Genomic DNA, 21,065 nt, shown 5'->3' with positions numbered 1-21,065 from the left:
GCTGTAGACGTAATACGTGGCCGAATGGGCGATGCCTTTGTATACAACTATACAATTGTTCGATTACCAATCGTAAAACTTGTCAATAAAGATTTCTTGAAAACAATTCTCTTCTCGACTGTCTTTAAATAGTTTCGTTAAATACTATCGCTAAACCCAACCCGAATGCAAAACCCCACGTGAAACCTAACCTAAAACTACATTTATCGAATACAAAAAGTACACAACGCAAAGGAGAAGTTTCCGATTACTCGAAATCGTAACGACCTACCAAATAAAGTATAAAGGATTATACTACGTGGTTCGATACCTATTACCTGACCTAAACTGAAATTTCCAAAGCAAACTTGCCGTAGAGAAACGAACGTGTTCACGCGTTCGTTTATTTCGTTTAACACGAACGATACGCTGAACGTGATTCTCCGTCCGATTCGACTTGGCGCGCTTGTCAAGCATGTAACGGGCGTTCGAAGTGAAGCTAGCCGCGAAAAGGATGAGTATAAACCGGCGAACAAAAAAGCCACTGCTTGGAAAGAGCCACGAAACCAGCCACCGAAGTTCCGAACAAAAGAAGGTAAACATCACGGCTGGTATTCTCCTTTCGGTGACCTTCGACGACGACGAACCCCATGGCCACACGCACACACATACCTACATACACACATACACGCGACGCGTAAATACATACATACATGCACACAGGAATGAGAGGCTTCGCGAGCTCGTTGGTTTCATCAAAATAATTATGCACCTAGAAATCATATCGAGATATCGTACCTGATTTATTTCGTAATTACTGAATCGAAAACGACGAGCATCACAGAGTCGGATAAATTAAAAATGGAACGAACGAGCTGCAAACTTCCGTACATGTATATCCTACGTATTTAATGCTATCGAACGATTGAGTATACGCTTTAAAAGGAACTTTACCTCATTGGTCCCTCTCGACGACCGTTCAAGAAAAGCTACCTAACCTTAAAAAGAGAAATCTTTTCTTTCGTGACTTTCGATACACGTTAGTAAAGTACAAACGCAGTCTCTTTGTTACATTTGGTATAAATAAAACTGCGTAAACGCTTCTAGTCGTAATTTCGTCTAATGTAAGAATTGCTTTTTCTAAATCGACTAAACGTAGCTCTCTCTCTTTCTCCCTCTCCCTCTTCATTCACGTGACTCGATAAAAAAAGGTCTGCTCGAAACCTTCGAGATCGGAAAACGTAATTTGCTTTGTTAAACGTTTTATAAAGAGTCGCAGAGCGTTGTTCACGATCATGAACAACGTAATTTTGTCATATTTATGGCTGTTACGTAAAAGTCTTAAAGAATCTTATTCACATTATCACAGTATTTGTTGCAACACCGACGTAAAAATCTGTCGAAATATAATCTTAAGAAATATAGGTGTTCACGAACGTTATGTCAATGCTTGTAAATGTACATACATGAATTTATAAAGAAAACAAAAGAAAATTAGGATTCGTAAGTATCAAATGCTGGCTTGAAGAATTCAGTAAAAATATTCTCGTAGGAATAAAGTTTCTTCGTAATTTTGTGGAATACTTTGCGGGTAAACGACACGTTTCGCTAGGATATATGGCACGTTTCGTATAAATAATTCCTACGACTACGATGATCTTTGGATACAGCCTCTCTATCGTCCAGACAATTCGTGTTACTCGTGCTTTCGCAGTTTGCTTCAATCTCGGACGTTTATTTTACATTTCCAGACGATATGTCGTATTGCACGAGCAGGAAGGAATAAATACTACGTAAAGAGACGAAGCAGAAATCTTCGAGTAGAAGAAAATGCGGATAATAAACTCGCTCGTGAAACAAACTTCGTTGCACGAGTATCTCGGTTAAAAATCGTACGTACGTATTTATATCGATTCCCATAAGGCACTTTGTTGTTTCGTTTATTCTTGGAAGAGTGCGACGGTAAGATTACCTGCCAGCAGATGATACCGAAACGCTCCGTGAGTTGTTGAACTTGGCGACACGCTGCTTTTTCCAAGTGCTCGAGGAAAAGCAGATACACACCAACCACACTTGGATGTTTTATGGCACAGTAATGGCGACACGTGCTCGAGCGCCACGTGCGTCTTACTTGACGCGCCGTTTACCCATAGAATTTCTCAATTCGCTCTTCGGGCAATACTTGACCGTGTGAGCAATGTCTCCGTGTGCGCCACAAATTGGACACGTATAGGCCCTAAAGCACAAACGGGGGTGGAAAAAAGAGGCATAAGTGACACGCGGCTTGTAACTCTCGAAGGGATTTTTCTTTTCTTCCTCGAAGCAGAAAATATGGGAAGAGAGAATGAAAGGACGGTAAAAAGGAGGGAAATGAGAAAAGTCGAAACGTAAAAGTTGGATTTACCTCAAGACTGGACAAGAGACGCGGCCGTCAGCGTCTTTCAGCAAGTGCTTTCGGTAGTAAGCCTCTTCTTCGCCATTGTTTCTACAGAAAACGCATTCTGTGGGCAAGGGTTTCTTATTTTTCTTGCGGCGTGGTGTCGTTTCTGGCATTGTACCATTGTCCAGATCTGGACAGTATTCAAAATCGCGCCCATTATGTCGGAACTCCTCCATTACATCCTCGACTACAATAGTCAAGTAACGTTACGTGAATTGCATTTTGCCAAAATATTGTACATAAAAAAAGAAAGTACAAAAATTAATGTCACATAAAATACAAAAAAAAACAGGAGAGAAAAGAAAGAGGGGAAAAAGACCGAAAGTCCGGTAGGGATAAATTCGAAGATAGATATAATTTAGACGGTGTTCAGCGAATACGAAAGAAAATGCATCGAAGGTACGTATATACTAGAGGCCGTGGAAGGTTTTCGAAGACGATCGAAAGATAGAAAAGAAATATACGTATAGAGAGCAGTCGATAAAACAGAGAGCCGTTTATTTTCGTTGAGGCTTTTTCCAGGCATTGGTGCGACAGAGCGTGAGACGAGAAAATAACGGCCGCAGGTATCGAGTTTCATGGTTTGTAAACAGAATCGTCCTAATTCTTCGAATAACGCAGAACCAAGTGTTATCGTTTAATCGGGGGTAAATAATATCGGTAACAAAGGCTGTTATTAACGTCTAGAATTCGTCGAAAAATTGCAGAAAGCCTTGCGACGTGTTTATATTTTGGATAGATTCGACGTGATAACATCATCGGCATATTCTAACCTGAGCTAGTCGAGCAAAAAGCGTGCGATCTTCTGTTTACGTTTATGCGATCACGAACATCTGTATCACCGCGACAAAAACGATCACTTGTACTTTCTTTTCTTCCTTTCTTCGTTTCCTTCACTCACGGAGAAAACAAATGCTAGACGAAATTATCGCGTTCCCGAAAAACTTTGGACGCGAAGATGAACAAACGAGTAATTATACGAATATATTCAATACCGTTTTACTCGGTTCGATGGACTCTAACCGAACGAAGGTTACCACGAATCGCGGATGGGTGCGACGACTTCTCGAAACGTTTTAGAATACAAACTTCGTTTCATCGATTCGTTTGTTTACAAGTTATGAAAGGTATCCGTCGATCGGGACGCGATTTCACGGCGCATAAGGAACCACGGATCCGAACATACGGTTCGAAATTGATACGTACTACGACGCGATGTTAAATCGTGATTTTAAATCTATTCATCAAAAATAAAAGGCACCAAATTTTGGAATATTTTGAGTCGAACGAACGAGGGACGAGGTTACTTGCGCGAAGGTTAGTCGGAAATGATTTGTTGTTTCTATGGAAATAAACGACCGTGGCTGATAGTTTATGGTACGTCATGAGGGATATATTATTAAGAAATGTTACAAGCTACCATTTAACGATATTAATTAACGAAAAAGGAGAAATATTTGTGAAAGATTTCGGCAAAAATGTAAAAATTAATGTCTACCGTGACATGCATCCAATTACCGAGGCATTAACGAGCAGAACAAAAACGGAAAGACATTCCTGTGCGATAAAAACCGTAGGAATATCTTGAACTTTTCGCAGAAGTGTTCGTGATGCGACAAGATTACGTCACATTACGCTACGTAACGTTACATCGTGTTACGCGATCCACGAGAAAATTTCAACATGCCAAAATAAGCGTAAAATAAGCATAAAATAAAGCAATTTAACATCTCTAGGCATCGATGCGAAATCGATGAAACGTCGTTTCGCTTCCATCGATCATCGACGTGTACGTAGGTGTCGCGTAAATGCATTTCCAGAAAATTCCACGTCTTCGAAACCATACGAGAATTATAATATCGACTTACCATTCGGAGGAGGCGTGTTTTCAGTCTCGATCGTGAAATTGATGAATAATCTTTTGATTTCCTCTTCGAGACTGGTATTGAACGGATAAAAGAAGTTCGACACCTGCGGCATCGGAAGTTTCTGCATGATCGAGACATGCATTGCGAACGAAAAAGAAGAAACGAGGAAAATGAGAAAAGCAGGGGAAAGTCACAAAACGGTGAACGCGTAACTTATTCACGAGACGAAGTCGGAAAGGTAAAGATCGCGAAGCGAAGATAAACAAAGAGACCAGGATCCACCTCGGTCGAGTTTCGAAATTCAACTGCCTAGCTAGGATGTCACCGTGACCAACGATCGCGAAGAAAGGGTCCGATGGTGGGGATGGTGCTTCTATACTTGGGCCCGTATTCATAGATATGTATATACACGAATCGTTTAAAAAAATACCAGTCGATCTGAAGTGCTTTAGCGAAAGTAGAGACGACCCAAAATACTGATGGATGTTCCAATTATAGCGTGACCTTGAATTTAATTTCAAAGCTATCGATAAGCTGTCGTTGAGATTTGAAAAAAGCGACGCGGTGTATATTAACTTGTACTTTACCTCGATATTCGCGATTTGGGATCAGGAGTTTCGATTCGCCGGATTTTCGAATAATTTCGATTTCGTTTTGTTAAACGTTCGGTAACGGAATATTCGAAACCTAATGGCCAGACAAGAAAGCGAACCGAGATGAAACGAATCGCCGTATTGGGATGTTTGTACCTGAATAGCTCGGAACGTTTGAATCTCCCTTTGATCTCGCCGCGCGATGATGGCGGCGTTAGATTATAATTTGTAACCGCAAACGTTATTTTCCAGGAACGAAAGAAGACACAGTTTTTCGCTTGTTTATTTTTAATACGAAGATGCATATCGGTTGTGTATAAAAATACGCGTGGAAAACGATCATTCGCATTGCGATGGTAATTTCAACGATCGACGCGTAACTCACTGGACGATCAGTTTCGATCGATAGATCGATAAATGGTATCTTCTTGGTGAAGAGAAAAGAGACCAGGGGATATTCGCTAATCTTCATCTTTATTGTTACTGTGTAAATATGTAGGCACTGAACAAATAATGTTTCATAATATGTTTACAAACATTTACATTTACTGATCTTCTTTTTGTTCAATCATTGAATATTCTCTGCAAGCAGCTTGGCCATGTTAGCCAAGACCGCTTTTAATCCATCTGCTCGACCTTTTAACATCCTTACGCGTAAATACCATTATCGTCTTTCAGCATTGTATGCGCTCGACCCAATTTCTAATTACGATCTCAATATTTTATCAATATATATATATATATATAATATATATTTATATATATATTTATTTTATTCTTAAAAAAAAAAAAAAAAAAAAAGAAAAAACAGAAAAAGAGATAGAACTATAAAGGAAGTGGAAAGTGGACAGAAAGAAAGGAAGATGGAGCGCGCAAGAAAGGAAGAACGTATTTGGAGGAGCGAGGAAGAGAGACAGAGAGAGAGAGAGAGAGAAAGAGAGAGAGAAAGAAGAAATAAAACAGGACGCGAGGAAAAAATTACGGATAATAAACGCAAATTCTAAACTTTGGCTAACGAGAAACGATATTCCGCGGAAACGAGAACGCGACGTCGTTTTATCGATCGATTGGTACACGTCGTCGCGTCCTCTGATGATTTTCAAAATACGTCTGTATACATCGTACTAAGTAAATTAAACGAAATTATTGTAGCCTTAAAAATGAGAGAGAAAGAGAAAGAGAGAGGGGAAGAAAGGAGAGCAAGAGAAGAAGAAAAAGAAAAGAAAAAGAAGATGAATGGGCAGTGGAAGAGGAAGTTCTCTGCACGAAACGGATGCGATACGAATGCGCATGCGCGTAATGTGCGCGTGTTACGCGTACCCGATGTGGTCGTGCGTGTGACACGATGATTCGCTATCGCTAAGAGAGGAAGAGAGAGAGATAGAGACATAGAGATAGATAGATAGAGATGGAGAGAGAGAGAGATAGATAGATAGATAGATAGATAGATAGAGAGAGAGAAAGAGAGAGAGAGATAGAAAAAAAATCTGATTTTGTTTCGTTTTGCTCTTTTTTACTTTTCGTTTTTTTACGGACAGCGGAAAGAGAGAAAGAACGAGAACGCAGAATAGAGGGGTTTCGAACTGTTTTTATCGTCTAACCGTTTCAGCCTTTTCTTCGTGTCTCAGGTATAAAACTAAACGGGCGATAAAGCCTTCGTGTAAAACTATACTCGAATACTTTGTCCTCTCTATTGTGCTCAAGTGTAACAACCTTTTTTTTTTTTCTTTTTGCTATACATGCGCGTTTTATTACATTTTGTTTCCTCTTCGTATTCTCCTGTATTATACGTATACACACGGAAATTCTCGTGTATTGAAAATTGACAGAGACTCAATTGCGTTGTTATACATGAGACACTGATAACGGCGCTGCTGTTCTCTTAACAACGAAACGTATAACGCTGGTTAATTTCATCGACGATCACTATACTAATACGCGTGTATCGTCGACTGCGCTTCCTCATACACTTCTTTTTCCCCCACCCTCGCCCCCCGGAGCTTTTTTTATTTTCCTTTCATTTTCTTCTATCTCGTTTGTATTTATCGTTAAGTGATCTTCGTACGTCGATGTCGCGGTGGTCCGTTTTGGAATAGCTATATAATTATTATAAATATATTCATATGTGTATGTGTCTCTGCGTGCGCGTCCATGCATGCGCACGCGTACACACGCTCCCCTGCGTGCGAATGCACACGCGCGTACACGTATACAATAGGTCCATGCGTTTTTTTTTTTTTTCTTTTTTTTTCCTTGTAATGCGCGTGTAATGCAATGTGTGTGACAGTGACATAGTGTATACTAGGAATGTACATAGTGTACGTAGATATAATTAGGTTGTGTATAAAACGATGATACATACTATATTCATTACTCGTTTATATCAAACGACACATAATTATGATATCAATTTTTTAGTCTCATTGTACGATGCGCACGGCGATCGGGCATCGTTCGCCAATAATAGGCTAGTCTTGTCCTGTCTTCTCATACAATGTCGATGTACTCCGGCGACTTTGTCACGATTACAAAATCGCGCGGCGTGAGATTACCATTACAAGAACCTCCAAATGAATGGCCATCAGTCTTTGAGACGTACGGTTTGGCATTTTATATATATGCGTGTATAGATGTGTGTATATATAAATGATAAAGAAAAAAAAAGGAAGAAGAAACATATTAAACGAATCAGTGACGTCGTTTAATAATTGTTCAAAGATAATCGTTAACCGTGTTGGTGCCCAGAAGCAAAGGGATTATACGGGCAGCACGAGGTCGCGTGCACGAAACGTAACGTTATACCGTCGTTGCAAGTACGCGGAGGATAAGAAAACGCGTGAAACGTTGCGAAGATGCATGCGTATTCCACGGCACCAACAGGGTTGACAGAAGTCCCATGTAATTTGTACTCTCGCGAAGATGACGCGCTTTGAAAAAAATGATCGTGTCTCGGATAAACCCCCCCCCCCAAAAAAAAAAAAAAAAAAAAAAAAAAAGAAAAAGGAAGAAAAGAGAGACGTTGCAAAAGAAAAGGAAAAAGATTAAACGTTAAACTTGGTGTCCGTGTATGGACGGTAAAAAAGTAGGAAATTTTTCCAAGGATCAATGGCCGATAAAAAACAAAAAATGAAAACGAAACAAAAGCAACGAACGATTGAAAAATTAAAAATCGAATTTCTATCTGTGATATCGTTTTGTTCTTTCTTTTTTTTTTTTTTTTTCTTTTTCGTTCGTATTTTTTTCTTTCTTTCTTTCTTTCTTTCTTTCTTTCTTTCGTCTTCTTTTTAAATTCGTTTGTTCCTTTTTGTTCAAAATGGCTCGACGTTGATCCTCAAAAACATGACCATCCATTCTGGACAATCCGCGTTGATTATTAATATTAAATATTAATACTTCTAGTCGTATACTCTTGCTAGAGTAAAAGTGGTCTTGTGCGCCCCAGCTACATACGTTTCACCGGGACGTGCATAGGCAATACAGAGTGCTTCAGGCGCATGTATTCTTGCGTTCTTGATATGCGATAGTACTAACCTAACAAAACTTGTCCTTACATTTCTCATTTGGTATGTCTTAGTCTTATTTTACTTTAGAGAGAGAGAGAGAGAGAGAGAGAGAGAGAGAGAGAGAAAGAGAGACTTAATGATATTCGAGGAGAGTTAAATTAATGAGTGAAAGAATGAACAGATCTATATATCATCGACGGTGTCCCATAGTTTACGAATAAAATATCGAACGGTGCAAAGTTATCGTATAAAATGATACTTATACGTGGTAAAATGGTCGGTTCAGAGCACTCGTAAAGTAATCGAAAAGACTATACTTGATTTTTCTTTTTTTTTTCCTTTTTCGGGTCCGACAACAGCGATAAACGATACAATGTATTTACTAAAAACGAAGAGGAAGGAAAAAAAAAAAAAAGAAAAAAACCAAAACAGAAAACGCAACGCAGCTTATTCGCATTCCGGAAAATACTAATGTTCCTCGTCGAACGTATAACGCTATTTCTTCCTTGCTCATGGAGCAGTTTACAGTTTAAACATCATTTTTTCTTTTTTTTTTTTTCTTTTATCATTAATAGTCAGTCGATTTTAGAATTTCCTCTAGAGAAAAAGAGATATATATGTATATATATATGTATAATATTCTCGGCGTGCTCACATTTCCATGCATTCCATCGCTCTATTTAACCTACGCTTCTGTATGTACACACTTCACAGTACCACTTTTTCGTTTTCATCCCTCCTCGTTGCCACCCTCCTCTACGACACTGCGTGTTCTTCCTGTGCGTCCGGTTTTCACAATTACACCATTTTTCCTCTGGATTACTTTACAAGTACCCTCTCTCTGTACGAGTCCTCTCAACGCAACTAAGTCTTATATCGTCGAAAAATATCATATCGAGAATACCTCTACTATACTATTACTTCTTACTTAGTGTTTTTTGTTTGTTTGTTTGTTTGTTTGTTTGTTTGTTTATTTTGTTTTGTTTGCTTTGTTTTGTTTTGTTTTGTTTCGTTTTGTTTTGTTTTCTTTTGCTTTGCTTTGCTTTGCTTTGCTTCGTTTCGTTACCTTCAGCGAACAGGAATACTCGTATCTTTTTGTTTCTTTTTTCTTTTTCTTTTTTTTTCCAGTCGAAATGTCTCATGGAGTACGGTTTAATGATGCGCGCGTGCGGCCTCGTTTTCGCTTCGCGTTTAGCCTCGGCGCAGATACGGCACAACAGCGCCACGAACAATTTCTTACGAAAGTAAAACTTAAACGCAAGTTCCGCAAGTTGGTGTACGCACCGACAAGGCATTATCGATTCGATCAAGCGGGAATCATCGCATCGATATATACCCTTCCCCCTTTTCTTTCTTTCCTTTTTTCCCCCGTTTTTCATTTCCTTTCGTCTCTTCCGGTCTTGCCTCTACGAGCAAGAGATCCGAACGCGATTGTACGACACTAAAAACAGCATGTCCCTTCTTCGTTTCTCCTTTTTCTTTGCCTTTCTTTCCTTTAAAATAGCGATTAAACGCGCACACTTTGTGACAAATAAGATTAATTTTAGGTCTTACTATTGCACCGATATTTACAATGGACGTTATGCGTGTATCTCCTTTTTTTTTTTGTTTTTCTTTTTTTTTTTAAGTGATCTTTGATATCGATCAGCAATCATTGCTTGCTTGCTTGCATAAAAGCCACTTAAAATGTCAACAACGTAATATATGTATGTACATAAAAAAAAAAAGAAAAAAGAAAAAATAAAAAATAAAAAAAGAAAACGAAATAAAGGAGGAAAGAAAGCTCGCGCTTATACTTAAACGACGTTTCTAAAAAAATATCATCTATAAGTGCAATAAATTCTATATACTGTTGTAAAAACAGAGTGAAAGGGAGACAGAGAGAACAGTGGAGATAGAAAGTGAGCGAAAGAAAAAAAGAAAATTAGAATTGTACCGTTTTTTCTTTGCGCATTGAATCCCGTCGCGAACGTTTCACGCGTTCAAAAGCAACCGTCATCGAGGATTCCTAACGAGAAGATCGTCCTCTGCGAAAGTATCCATCGAGATCGGCAAATCACCGTTTGAGAGGGAGAGGGAGAGGGAGAGGGAGAGAGAGGGAGTGAGGGAGAGAGAGAGAGAGAAAGAGAGAGAGAGAGAGGGAGAAAAAAGGAGGAAAGAAAAGAAGAAAAAAAAAAAAGAAAAACTGTAAAAGGCAAACTTCGTCATCGGGCGACGTGCTTCGAAAAAAGACAGATATGGTACAAATTAATCTCGTCGGCGAATCACGTATGTAAAAACGTTTCCGACGTTCGAACGATTTAAGGCTCCCGTTGCAAAAGTGTATTTTCATATAACCGCTGAAACATACGCTCGTGCAATGTTTGTTTAAAACGACGATCGCACGAGAAGAAATCTATTCTCGAAGGACTGTCACTCTGGGATCACTATACCGACGGGTCTACGGGTGAATAATATTGTCGCTCTTTACGTGCTACCATACAGACACATGCGGCAGAAAATAGTCTAGGCATTCTTTTCGCGATACACCCTACACATCGTTATTCAAAAGGAACTTCGATTGAACTTTATTACACGTTTCTTTCTTTCTTTCATTCATTTCTTTTCTTCTTTTTTCGTTTTTTTTTTCCCTTTCTTTCGTTTGTTTGTTTGTTCCTTGGCACGAAGGCCGAACACGATCGATAATCGCTACCGACTTTGGATTTAAGCGAACCAATTTTGAAGTAACGAAGAACCGTATCGCTAGGTACTAAACTTTTAAGAAGGAATCGTTCTCTAGTTCTCGACGCACTCTGTTCGTTTTACTCGGAAAATATACGCGGCTGGCGCGTTGCATCCGTGCAACGCTGGATAGAACGGAGCCGGATCCGAAGGCAGAACCCCATCGAACGCGAGCCCTCGCTTGGCAAAGTCCTCGCGAAAAACGTAAATCAGCCCCCGCGTTTCAGGATCCGGTGCTATAACCCTCTCCTCGGTTTCTCGTGTTTACTCGTGGCAGTTTTGCCGATGTCGACGCAACTCCAGCCTATGCCACGACCGACGATCGTACACGCGAGATTGTCTAAAGCTACTACTCTGTTGGCGTGGGCTGGCGTGCGTGGAGCGTCAACGAACGGGCCAAGGCTGCGACGACGACGTCACGACGACAAATAATTACACGGACAGCACGACGCGTTTCACCTTCTTCTACTTCAAATGAAAATTCGTGAGAAAGCGAGTAAACACGTTCGAATAGAATCTGCGAGTAAACACGTTCGAATAGAATCTGCGAGGGCACAGCTCGGATCTGTAGTTAGCGCTCGGTGCACGGGGATACGCCGGTTGCAGATAAGGCCTGAATAGTTAGGGTTTGCTGTTGTCGTTGTTCAACGACAACGGATCGGTGATCTTTTGTTGTTGCTGTTGCTGCTGTTGCTGCGTCACCTCGCTCACAGCGCCGCCGCTCATCAGCTTCGCGTTGTTGTTCTCCGTGTTCGAGATCTTCGCGTACTCCCGTTTACGTGGCAAGCTCTCTGTCTTCACGATCGTGATGTCCGGATTGTTTTCCAGCACCGAGGTGGCCGGTTTCGGGACGGGCGTCGGTACCTCGATGTAACCGCCTCCTTCTCTCTTGATCGGGGTCGAGGTGGTCGGTGTGGCTGTAGTGGACGCGTTCGCGTTGATCTTTTGCAGAATATCGTTCACCGATTCGTTGTTCTCGGGCGTCTCGTTGTTACCGTCCACCGCGCCCGACGCCACGCTCAAGTCACCGGCTAACGAAATCCTGTCCGGGCCCTGTAGCGTCGACAAATACGTTGCCAACGTATGGACGGTCACATTGAGGAACTCGGCTGCACGGAACAACGTGATCTCCTTTCTTCGTAGCTTGGCTAACACCTCCGCTGGTCCTGGCTCTGACCAAAAGTCCCTTACTCTGCGAACAGATACGGAGTCGTCGTAATTTTTCCTTCTTTTCTCCTCTTTTCACCTAACCGATTATCGCGAGTCGACGTTGCGAGTAAGTAAGTAAGTAAGTAAGTAAGCAAGCAAGCAAGCGAAGAGTAAGAAGAGGAAAGAGTCTGCTTCGATTTCTCGCACTGCCAAACATAGCACCGTAAAAACGAAGCCGATGAAAGCAGGTTAATGCACGATTTCACCTAGCACGCGTCTCAAATTTATTCCCAGGAAAATTTCTTTGTTTTCTTTCCGTACAGCGCGCGTCTCTCTCTCTCTCTCTCTCTCTCTCTCTTTCTCGGTTCTCGCGTCTTTGACGCGACGAAATGAAAACTCTCGAAAGGCAAAAGTTACGAGTGCGCGCGCTCGCGCTCGCGCTCGTATAAACGCGACGCGTAGAACGATACGGTCGTAAAACACGAAGAAGGCAGTAACCGGTCGCGACAAAGGCAATCAAGAACCGACAACCGTCAAGTCTCTTCCATTACCTATACGGATGTTTAAGGCAACCATAACTGTCGCGATATCTGCCGTAGAGGGTTCCGTAGGACACGCCAAGTATCTCGGCGGCAGTCTTCATTTCCAGTTCTTTGCTCTTAATGGCATCCATAACGCGTCGCGTGAACGGCTCCTCCCAGAACTCTTGGCGGCGTCCCGTCGTCAGGTAATCGTTCATCTTCACGACGTCTCGGAATTGCTCAGGGATCGATGGGTTCGTGGCGTTGGAATTCGAGGGAGTGGTAGGCGCTGCAGCAAAATCAAACCACGTTAGATTCTTCGCGCCTACCGAATAGGCGCGCACCTCTGCATAGCTATCCGGGTAGCATCATCCTTCGGAGTAACGCCTAATCACGACTCTATTTCGTTCGAGCGACCGAGTCACGTACCTTTCTTTTCCTGGTCGGATGCGTTGTCATCCTTGGACATGTACGATAGCTGCAAAGTATCACGATACACGGTGGTTATAAAACGGCACACGCACACGCAACCGTAGGCGTTACCAAAGCGATCCAAGATTAAGAAAAACTATCCTTACCACCGGCAGTGGCGTTTCGTTATTTTCGTTCATCATCATTTCATCGTCCCAACTCTCGTGGTCACCGCCCTCGCTCATCATTTCCTCCTGGGAAATCGAAAAGGTTTCAACAGACGAGTCAAAGAGAAGAAATGTCCCGTTTGGTTTCGACTGTCGATTGCGATCGATCAAACACGCGTGCAGATGATATCCAGCAGGATTAACAACGGCGAAAATTCGGAAAAAAAACGGATAGAAAATGGAGAAAAATACGAGGTGTAAAAAAGAAATATCGGACGACGATCGTTCGCGATCAACAGACGAAACCAATATTTGTCGCGTTAAAAAAAATGGAACACCTGAGCCATACTTGACGTACATTTCCGGTGATACAGGTGATTTTGGGCGTGAAGACGTCGTGGGCCGAGGGTGGATCGTCGAGAGGCGGGCGCCCTCTGCGTCTTTGCTTCGGAGGTGGCGGTTCGTCGGTGTCTCCTTCCCTGAGGACCGTCTCGACACCTGGAGTCGCCGCACCGGGACTGTGACCGCTGTTGCCTAGATCATTTTGCGTGGAATCGCTACGCCAGCTCACCTCGGCCAGGCCCTTGATGTGCAAATCCTCCGCGGTTTTCAGCAGGGACGACAATCTCGTCTGAAACATCGACACGCGACGACTTTAATCAAGCTGGCAAACAGAACGAACCTTTCAAAGATACAGAGTTCTCTTCTTTGACGGCACTGTCAGGCCTCTTTGTCGTTTAATCCTTTCAGAGGTTGCGAGAGTCGCGCGTTTCGTAGTCGCGGTACCGATCGAGCTCGCGAAAAATTTCCAACCACCTTCGAATATACGTATTATACCGTACGCGCATACGTGCGCGCATTCCGTACGCGGTAAGGTACGCGACGGGTGTATTTATCGAGACGAGCGAAATAAAGGGAATCGAAATTCGCGCGGAAAGAAAGCAGAACATTTTTTTCATACCGATCCGCGAGATACAGCTATATTCTCGCGATATCCTCCGACTAATCAAGGTAAGTAGCGAGTTCCCTCTCGGCGTTCGGTCGACATTAGCCCGAGTGGTTTAACCATTCCTGGCAAGAGTTACCGAGCAGCAAGGCAGCGGCAATATTTTTAACCGATCCGCTTTCAATATTTCCGCGCTGGTTCCAGGGGATAAGGCATAAATGGTATAATATACGAGGCAGCCGGCGTTTCAGCGTTTTTGGCACGAGCTCGCGCGGCCAGTCAGGGGGGCAGGCACATTTCCTTCCTTCTTCTATCGCGGAACCATTCTCGCGGCTTCTTTCCTACGGATAGCTGCGCGGGTTCTCGACATCGTTCCACCGAGGACGACGGTAAGTAGCGGGGTGCCGGTAGGAGGGAAAACTCGGCGCTGTAAGAAATTCGTCGGGCTGCCGTGGAGGCGCAGAGCTAGGTAAATCTAATTACCTCTGGCCGTCCGGAGTAAAAAGCCGGAGGAAAAAGCGATCACGCGGCAGAAGTAAAAATTAGTAATTCCATTAATCCTGGCCGCTTCAATTTGCCCAGGCATACTCTCGCGTAGCAGCCGAATCTGCCCGATTCGCCGGGATTCGAGCGGAGAGCCGAGGGAGCCGAATAACGCGAAACGCGAATCGCGAATCGCGAATCGCGAATCGGATCGACGCGACGCCAGGCGGTGTGTACGGGAGGGAGGAGGAAAAAGCCGATATATACCGATGTATACCGGTTATATCGGGCACCGGGCAGCTGGACGCATCGGTGGAATAGGTCCAATTATTATTTGCCAATTTTCACCGCGATAATACCGGAGCGACCGAGAGAATGCTAAATAATATGAGAACTTTCTACAAACGGTTCTCCGCGGCTTTCTATCAGCCACGGACGGAATTGGAAAAATGCTTATGTGGGTCAGCGTCTCCGCCGGCGTACCGGGAATAATGTGTATTTCAGAAACGACCGTCACCACCATCGGCACCGGCGGCGCCGCTACCATTGCCGCTTTCGTTTCTGCCCGGTCTATCTGCTATACGTGTGTGTAATACTTGCAGCCTCGTGTGGCAGAAACGGCTGAAAAACGAGGCGCGAGCACGCGAGCGCGCGCGCACGGTCCCGACCTCGCGCAAATCCGATCCAACCAAAGCTCTTACCGACCACGATCGAACGGATCTCCCCGACCCGATGCGCCGGGGAGACACACCGTGCATTTTCACCGGAGCCGGATTTTTCGCAGGCAAAACGTGGCCACCGCGCGCCGGAGAAAGCTCTCGCGAATGCCCGACTGCCTGATCACGACTAGAAACACGGAAGAACGAGAACCCGTTGCGCTCGGGATCCTCTTTCCGATTCCAATCCGATTCTTCCACCAGCGGCTAAGAAGCGACACACGCGCTCCATCTCTCCTCTCGATCGTACATCGCGGACGGTGTCTTTGAGGATGCTCCGGCGATACCGCGATTTCGTTAGGGTCAAGCGAAAAGAGAAACTTGCTCGAAACTTCTCGTCCCGCGCGCCGATCGAATTCGCTCGGTTTTCCTCTAGCACCGATCGCTTTGTTTTTCCCGTTACCGAGAAAACTCGGATGCCATCGATTTTGCATGGTCGTTATTGCTTAATTAATCGATGCTTATTATTGGCCTAGCCTAGTTTATCGGTTCTTTTTTCTTTCTCTCATTTTTCCTTTTTCCTTTTTCCTTTTTTCTTTTTTCCTTTTTCTTTTTTCTTTTTTCCTCCGAAGCGGGAATAAGCTACGAGCGAAGCAACCGGCGTTTTCCACTGTCGCGCGTTCCTCGTCCACCACGATTAACGCGCGATCGTAAACGAAAGAGACGCGTACGACACCGCGATGGAACGATTAAAAAGCGATTAAAAAAGGAGTAGAACGACTCGCATCGATTCGATTTTCATAGCGACGGTTTGCAGCAGGACGACAAAGTGGTCCTCCTCCGCTCTTTTGTTCGATTCATCCACCCGGACGACGGCGAGAAAGGAAAAAAGGGGGATAGAAACGATTGACCGCGCTCGGCAAAACAAATTGCATCTTTGCGAGGATTTTTGCCCGGGGATTAATAGCAAGTTCGGGTTGCTTTGAAGTGCGGCATGCTCGAACCTCGAAGAGCAAGAGTCTTCAATTATTAATAAATTGAGGCCAGCCGCGTTCCCGCGCCGTTCCCCGCGACATTTTTCCCTCCGTCAGCGGGATACAAGTGCCCTCGTAAATGTCCACGATGTAAATAAGTTGTCCATCGAGTCTGAAAAGAGACGAAAGAGCTACGTTCCGCGGGCTTTATTTCTTTAATCAGTTTTAATTTCGACGCTCGACCGGTCGCGGGGAGCATCGCTGGTCGGAAACCCGACCGACACCGACGACACCGACGACGACGACGACGACGACGACGACGGCGACGTCTCTCAAAGTCCCCGTTGAACTCGCCCTCTCTCTTTCTCTCCCACCCCTTTCTCGATATCTCGTTCCCTCTCTAACCGTCCTCTGTCCCTGAGAAGATTCGCGTTCCGATTTTGCGGAAAAGTTAGATTGATCACTCACGTGGTCGATGTTAATTTCTCCCTTGTACATGAACTCGACCAGCACTTTGATGTCCGAGAACTTGACGTCCCGCATTATGACAATGGGGTCCTTCTCCTCGTACTGGGACAGAATCGTGTCGAAGTACGTGCTGCACGCTGACAGAACCACCTGCGAAAACAAAAGCGAAAGGGCGCGTTAATGAAGGGACTAAACGATCCGTCGAAACTTTCGACGCTTGCAAATCGACCATTAAAGCGAAGCAAACCGGTTACGCGCGGGGGGGAAAACATGACCGACAAACGCGTCCTTGACAAATATTCGAGTTCAATGGACACGAGAAAATCAAGAACGTCGAAAATTAAGGACCCGACAGCGTTAATTCGTAGGTCCGGATAAGGGCATGCGACGCCGTGTCGCTCTTCATTAATTAGCCGAAAAATTGCCACGCTATATACGTGCTCCGTTATACCGTCTACACGCACGCACGCGTATGTACGTATACGAACGCGTACGTACACAGAGACGAGGCTAGCGACGCGTACGGATCGTGGAGATGATCGAATTCTTAAGCGGCGCTTCCGAACAGCGCCGATAAAATATGTATTTCCGCTTCGACGCCCGAGAGAGCCAGCTACCACGTGCAGATCTGTCATGAAAGTCAATGAAGCACTCGACGAACAGGCTACTCTCTCGTTCCCTGACCGTTGTGATTTTTTTCCTTACCGCTAAAGCTCGTTACACACCTGCCTGAACTCGACGCTTTCCACTCGATCCGGCGAGGACGAGGAAAAAACAGACGTTTCACGCTCAAGTTGCACACGTGCTCGCGATACCGTGGCGTATTCGTCGTTCACCCGTACCGCCTTCCCAACTTCCACTCTTCCGTTTTCTATTTAATCCGCTGGAATTAAGACGGCGAACGCGAGACGTTCGCGGTTCCATCCCGGCGACGTCGATCTCTCCGCCGGATTCGAGCGGAAACGCGGACCGATGAATCGAGCTGCAGCCAACTGGAGCGATTCTAACAAACGAAACCGAATCGGCGAGGAACCGCGTCGAATCCGAATCGAATGGAACGGAATCGGTATCGAGAGTCAGACTACGGGGTCTAACAGGCTAATCGAAGACGATGGATCCGGCCGAGACGCAGAGTTCGGAGAAACGCCGGACTAACCGGAATCTCGGTGTTTCGACGTGTGTGAAACGGGCTTAAAGCGATTCAAGAACGGCTTCGCACGCCTACGTATTTAGCACCGTTGAACAACCGGTATTTCTGTCAATCGTGATTTTATTTGCCGACACGTCGTTTATAAACGACACATCCTCCGTCAGTATCCTGTCTACCGGTTCCATCGTAATTTCCCCCTCGTCCGTGCTTCTTCCTTTCCTTTTACGTTAATCTGGTTATCGCGAAATAGAGAAGATATAATCTCGTAAGCGATGCTTCGCGCGGGCGAAATTTATTTCCCGCTTGCGATTTAAAGGATCGCATGCACAGCTTTCGCGTAACGCACGTCCGATGCAACCAAGTGTTCGGTTTAAAAGATATCGAATATCGCTGTTACGTAGTATATCAATTGTCTCTGGCAAATTTATTGCCACGTTCTCGTTCATTAGCTCGTTCGTTCGTTGCGCGAGTTTAAACCGAATACGCGTCGTTTCCCAATCGGCGTCGTAAATTGCCGTTGTAAATCGGCCTTGTTGTAAATCGGCGTTGTAAATCGGCACAGCTTAGCCCAGATTCACCGACGTCGTCCTCGTCGTCGTCGTCGTCGTCGTCGTTGTCGTCGTCGTGGACGGCGTCGTCGGCGTCGGCCATCATCGCGCGCCCCGTGGCGCGTCGAGCCGCGAGAGCCTTCGTTACGCGTGTTTTCGCGAGGAAAAGTGACTTTCCTCGCGGCGATGAAGTCGTCGTTTCTTCGACTCGCGGAATTCGAGACGCAACAAGTCACGGCGAGTCGAGGAATACGATTCGTTCCGTTGTCCCTCTTGCAATTCCTCTTGGAGCGCTGCTCGGGTGGACGCGACGTAACCCCGCGCGACGCTGTTGGCGGGCAAAAAGGCGAAATTCGAACTGGCGATATTTCAAACCGGGCGCCACCGTGGCATTCGAGAGGCTCGAACGGCGAGAATCTGTTCGAGAAACTCACCGCGAACCGTGACGAAAGTTTCTTAGGAACGTTAGAGGAATCGTCGGTCACTCGCGAGTACCTCGTTCGAAATTTACATTCGACTTTTTGCCGATAAAACGTCAAAGTGTAGGAAGAAGAGGGTAAACAAGGCGGTAAATAAATCGCGAGAAATATCGCTCGGACGAAAGAAATCGGTGGAAACGCGGAACGAAGGCGAGATCTGTTCTTTGCTCGATCGCGTGCGCGCTGATCGTCCACCGAACGGGACAGGACGTTACACACACGCACGCACGCACACACGCGCGTGCGCACACACGGTACCTACGATTTTCCCTTCGAATTTGCATTTTATTTCGCTGAAACGTCGACCCACCGCGTAAATCGCGTTCTTCCTTTTTATTTCCGTTTCTACTTTTTTTCTCTTTTCTTTTCTTTTCTTTTCTTTTCTTTTCTTTCTTTTCTCTTTCTTCCCACTGTCTTTTTCCTATATCTCTTTCGTTTTTTCTTGGTCGCTCGAGCCCGGTTTCTATCGACTCCCACCGGTACACCGGAACGTTCGCGTAATTCCTTGGAAATTATTCTACGGAACAACAATGGAATTTTACATGCGAGTAAAAAGAGGCAACCGAATACGTATTAATTCGTGCCACGGTATTGTTGCATCGTGAAAAGCCGGTTTGCTTCTCGTTGCGAATCATTTATTCCTTAACCCTTTAACCGGGCTACACGTCGAGAGTCTGCGACGAATTTGTTTTTCGTATTTTTCCATTCTTCGCTTTTTCGTTTTGTCCCGGAAACAAATGTTTCCCAGCTACGGGGTCGCATTATCGTTAGAGCAGACGCGTATTATCGAAACGTTGCTGACAATTCCGCGTATCGAATCGTCCGATTTTTCGCAACATGCCCGAAACAATTCGTCCAATTGCAAACGTCGAATTTGATTGCCGGTTACAGAAAGAACGTCGGATATTGCGCTTTTCCCTGGAAATAATTGCTCGGTTAAAGCGTTAATCGTTTCATACATCAAACAATTTTCCGTCAAAAGGAACCTCGAATATCCTGGCTCGCTCTTTGAAAATTGTCATTGCAACATTGATCACTCTGCGCACGCAAATCGTTTTTAATCATTACGAGTATCGAACAAGCTATTATTCCGCGAAAGGGGAAAAAGGATAGAGGGACACGCGTTTCGCGCGACGGTGCGGGGAAACACGTAGGGAAGAATCTCGGATGCGATCTCGCGGCTCTGCACGAATCTCGCGATTACGAAGGATTTCGCGAGAAACGACGCGACGAAGATCGGCGTTGAAGATCGGCGGGGAGAGACGGGGAGAGACGGGGATAGACGGGGAAAAAGGCGACAGGGAGGAAATCCGCGTACCACGGGTGGAAAAAGAAGCCGGTGGTGGGTGAACCGGTAGCACGCAGAGCGAAGAATCGAGGAAAGGCCGATGTACGTAGAAGACGCGAAACATCTGGAAGCAGCTGCGTTTCTCGATTCGTCTGGAAAGCGGCGAGCGTATCGCGATCGCGGAAGAATGGTATTCCCATGGAAGAAGCCGAGAAACTCTCAGGTACGAAAGTAGAGTGTCTGGCTCTCGGCCCCGCCCAGTCAATAGCCTGAATATTTAATGTTAGAAGTTCCGTATTGATTTTCGCGATTTTTACGTCTCCGCAAATAAGGCCGTAAAAGACCTTACGCCGCCCGTGTCTGTTTCTTCGTGTACGTACCTATACAGACTTGCGAGCGCGGACACGCGTACAGCACACGTAGGTACGCGCACACGCGCGCACGTGCACGTACACGAAAACGAATACACGAACGAAGCAGATCGGGTGGGGGGAGAGGAAGAGAGGAAAAGAGAAAGAAAGAGAGAGAGAGAGAGAGAGAGAGAGATAGAGAGAGAGAGAGAGAGAGAGAGAGAGAGAGAGGCGCGTTACTTTTCAGTGCCAGCTATATAACGCTTTTTATTATGCCGGGCCGCTTTTATGGGGAAATACTGCGATGAAAAAAGAGGAAGACGTCGAGACGCGCGGGGGAGGAAGGAAAGGGCAGAAGAAGAAAGAAATTG

The 21,065-nt window shown here is 44.9% G+C and overlaps 2 protein-coding genes across 5 annotated transcripts in view; both read right to left on the bottom strand.

Annotated features, from left to right (window-relative positions):
• Positions 1 to 2,106: 2,106 nt before the first annotated feature.
• nanos (RNA-binding protein nanos) lies at positions 2,107 to 4,573 on the bottom strand. Its single transcript, XM_017907118.1, has 3 exons — positions 4,288 to 4,573; positions 2,384 to 2,606; positions 2,107 to 2,215 (listed from the first exon to the last, which is right to left on the bottom strand). The coding sequence occupies exons 1-3, from the start codon at positions 4,427 to 4,429 to the stop codon at positions 2,107 to 2,109; spliced, it is 474 nt and encodes a 157-aa protein (XP_017762607.1). The 5' UTR covers positions 4,430 to 4,573.
• A 6,546-nt stretch (positions 4,574 to 11,119) lies between these two features.
• LOC108552531 (uncharacterized) overlaps positions 11,120 to 21,065 on the bottom strand; it is an 80,458-nt gene continuing 70,512 nt past the window's right edge. For 2 of the 4 annotated variants that reach the window (XM_017907137.1, XM_017907138.1), the window contains 6 exons: positions 16,880 to 17,029; positions 13,702 to 13,983; positions 13,353 to 13,439; positions 13,204 to 13,252; positions 12,805 to 13,063; positions 11,121 to 12,296 (listed from right to left, as the gene is read on the bottom strand). In XM_017907137.1, the coding sequence (XP_017762626.1) occupies positions 11,726 to 12,296; positions 12,805 to 13,063; positions 13,204 to 13,252; positions 13,353 to 13,439; positions 13,702 to 13,983; positions 16,880 to 17,029 (1,398 nt within the window). In that variant the 3' untranslated portion in view covers positions 11,121 to 11,725. Of the gene's footprint in view, positions 12,297 to 12,804; positions 13,064 to 13,203; positions 13,253 to 13,352; positions 13,440 to 13,701; positions 13,984 to 16,879; positions 17,030 to 21,065 lie in introns of all 4 variants that reach the window. The other 2 variants (XM_017907135.1, XM_017907136.1) reach the window with 2 other exon arrangements.

The sequence above is a fragment of the Eufriesea mexicana genome, unplaced genomic scaffold, assembly GCF_001483705.2.
Source record: "Eufriesea mexicana isolate 0111107269 unplaced genomic scaffold, ASM148370v2 scaffold6940, whole genome shotgun sequence".
Classification (NCBI taxonomy): Eukaryota; Metazoa; Arthropoda; class Insecta; order Hymenoptera; family Apidae; genus Eufriesea; species Eufriesea mexicana.
The sequence above is the reverse complement of the archived record's forward strand: the minus strand, read 5'-3'. Positions and strand labels throughout refer to the sequence as shown.

Excerpts from the sequence above, each read along its gene's own strand:
- nanos (XM_017907118.1), bottom strand. The coding sequence starts at position 4,429 with ATGCATGTCTCGATCATGCAGAAACTTCCGATGCCGCAGGTGTCGAAC. Across the intron at positions 2,607-4,287 it reads AAACACGCCTCCTCCGAATG|TCGAGGATGTAATGGAGGAG; the intron begins GTAAGTCGATAT and ends TGACTATTGTAG. Across the intron at positions 2,216-2,383 it reads GTCTCTTGTCCAGTCTTGAG|GGCCTATACGTGTCCAATTT; the intron begins GTAAATCCAACT and ends TTTGTGCTTTAG.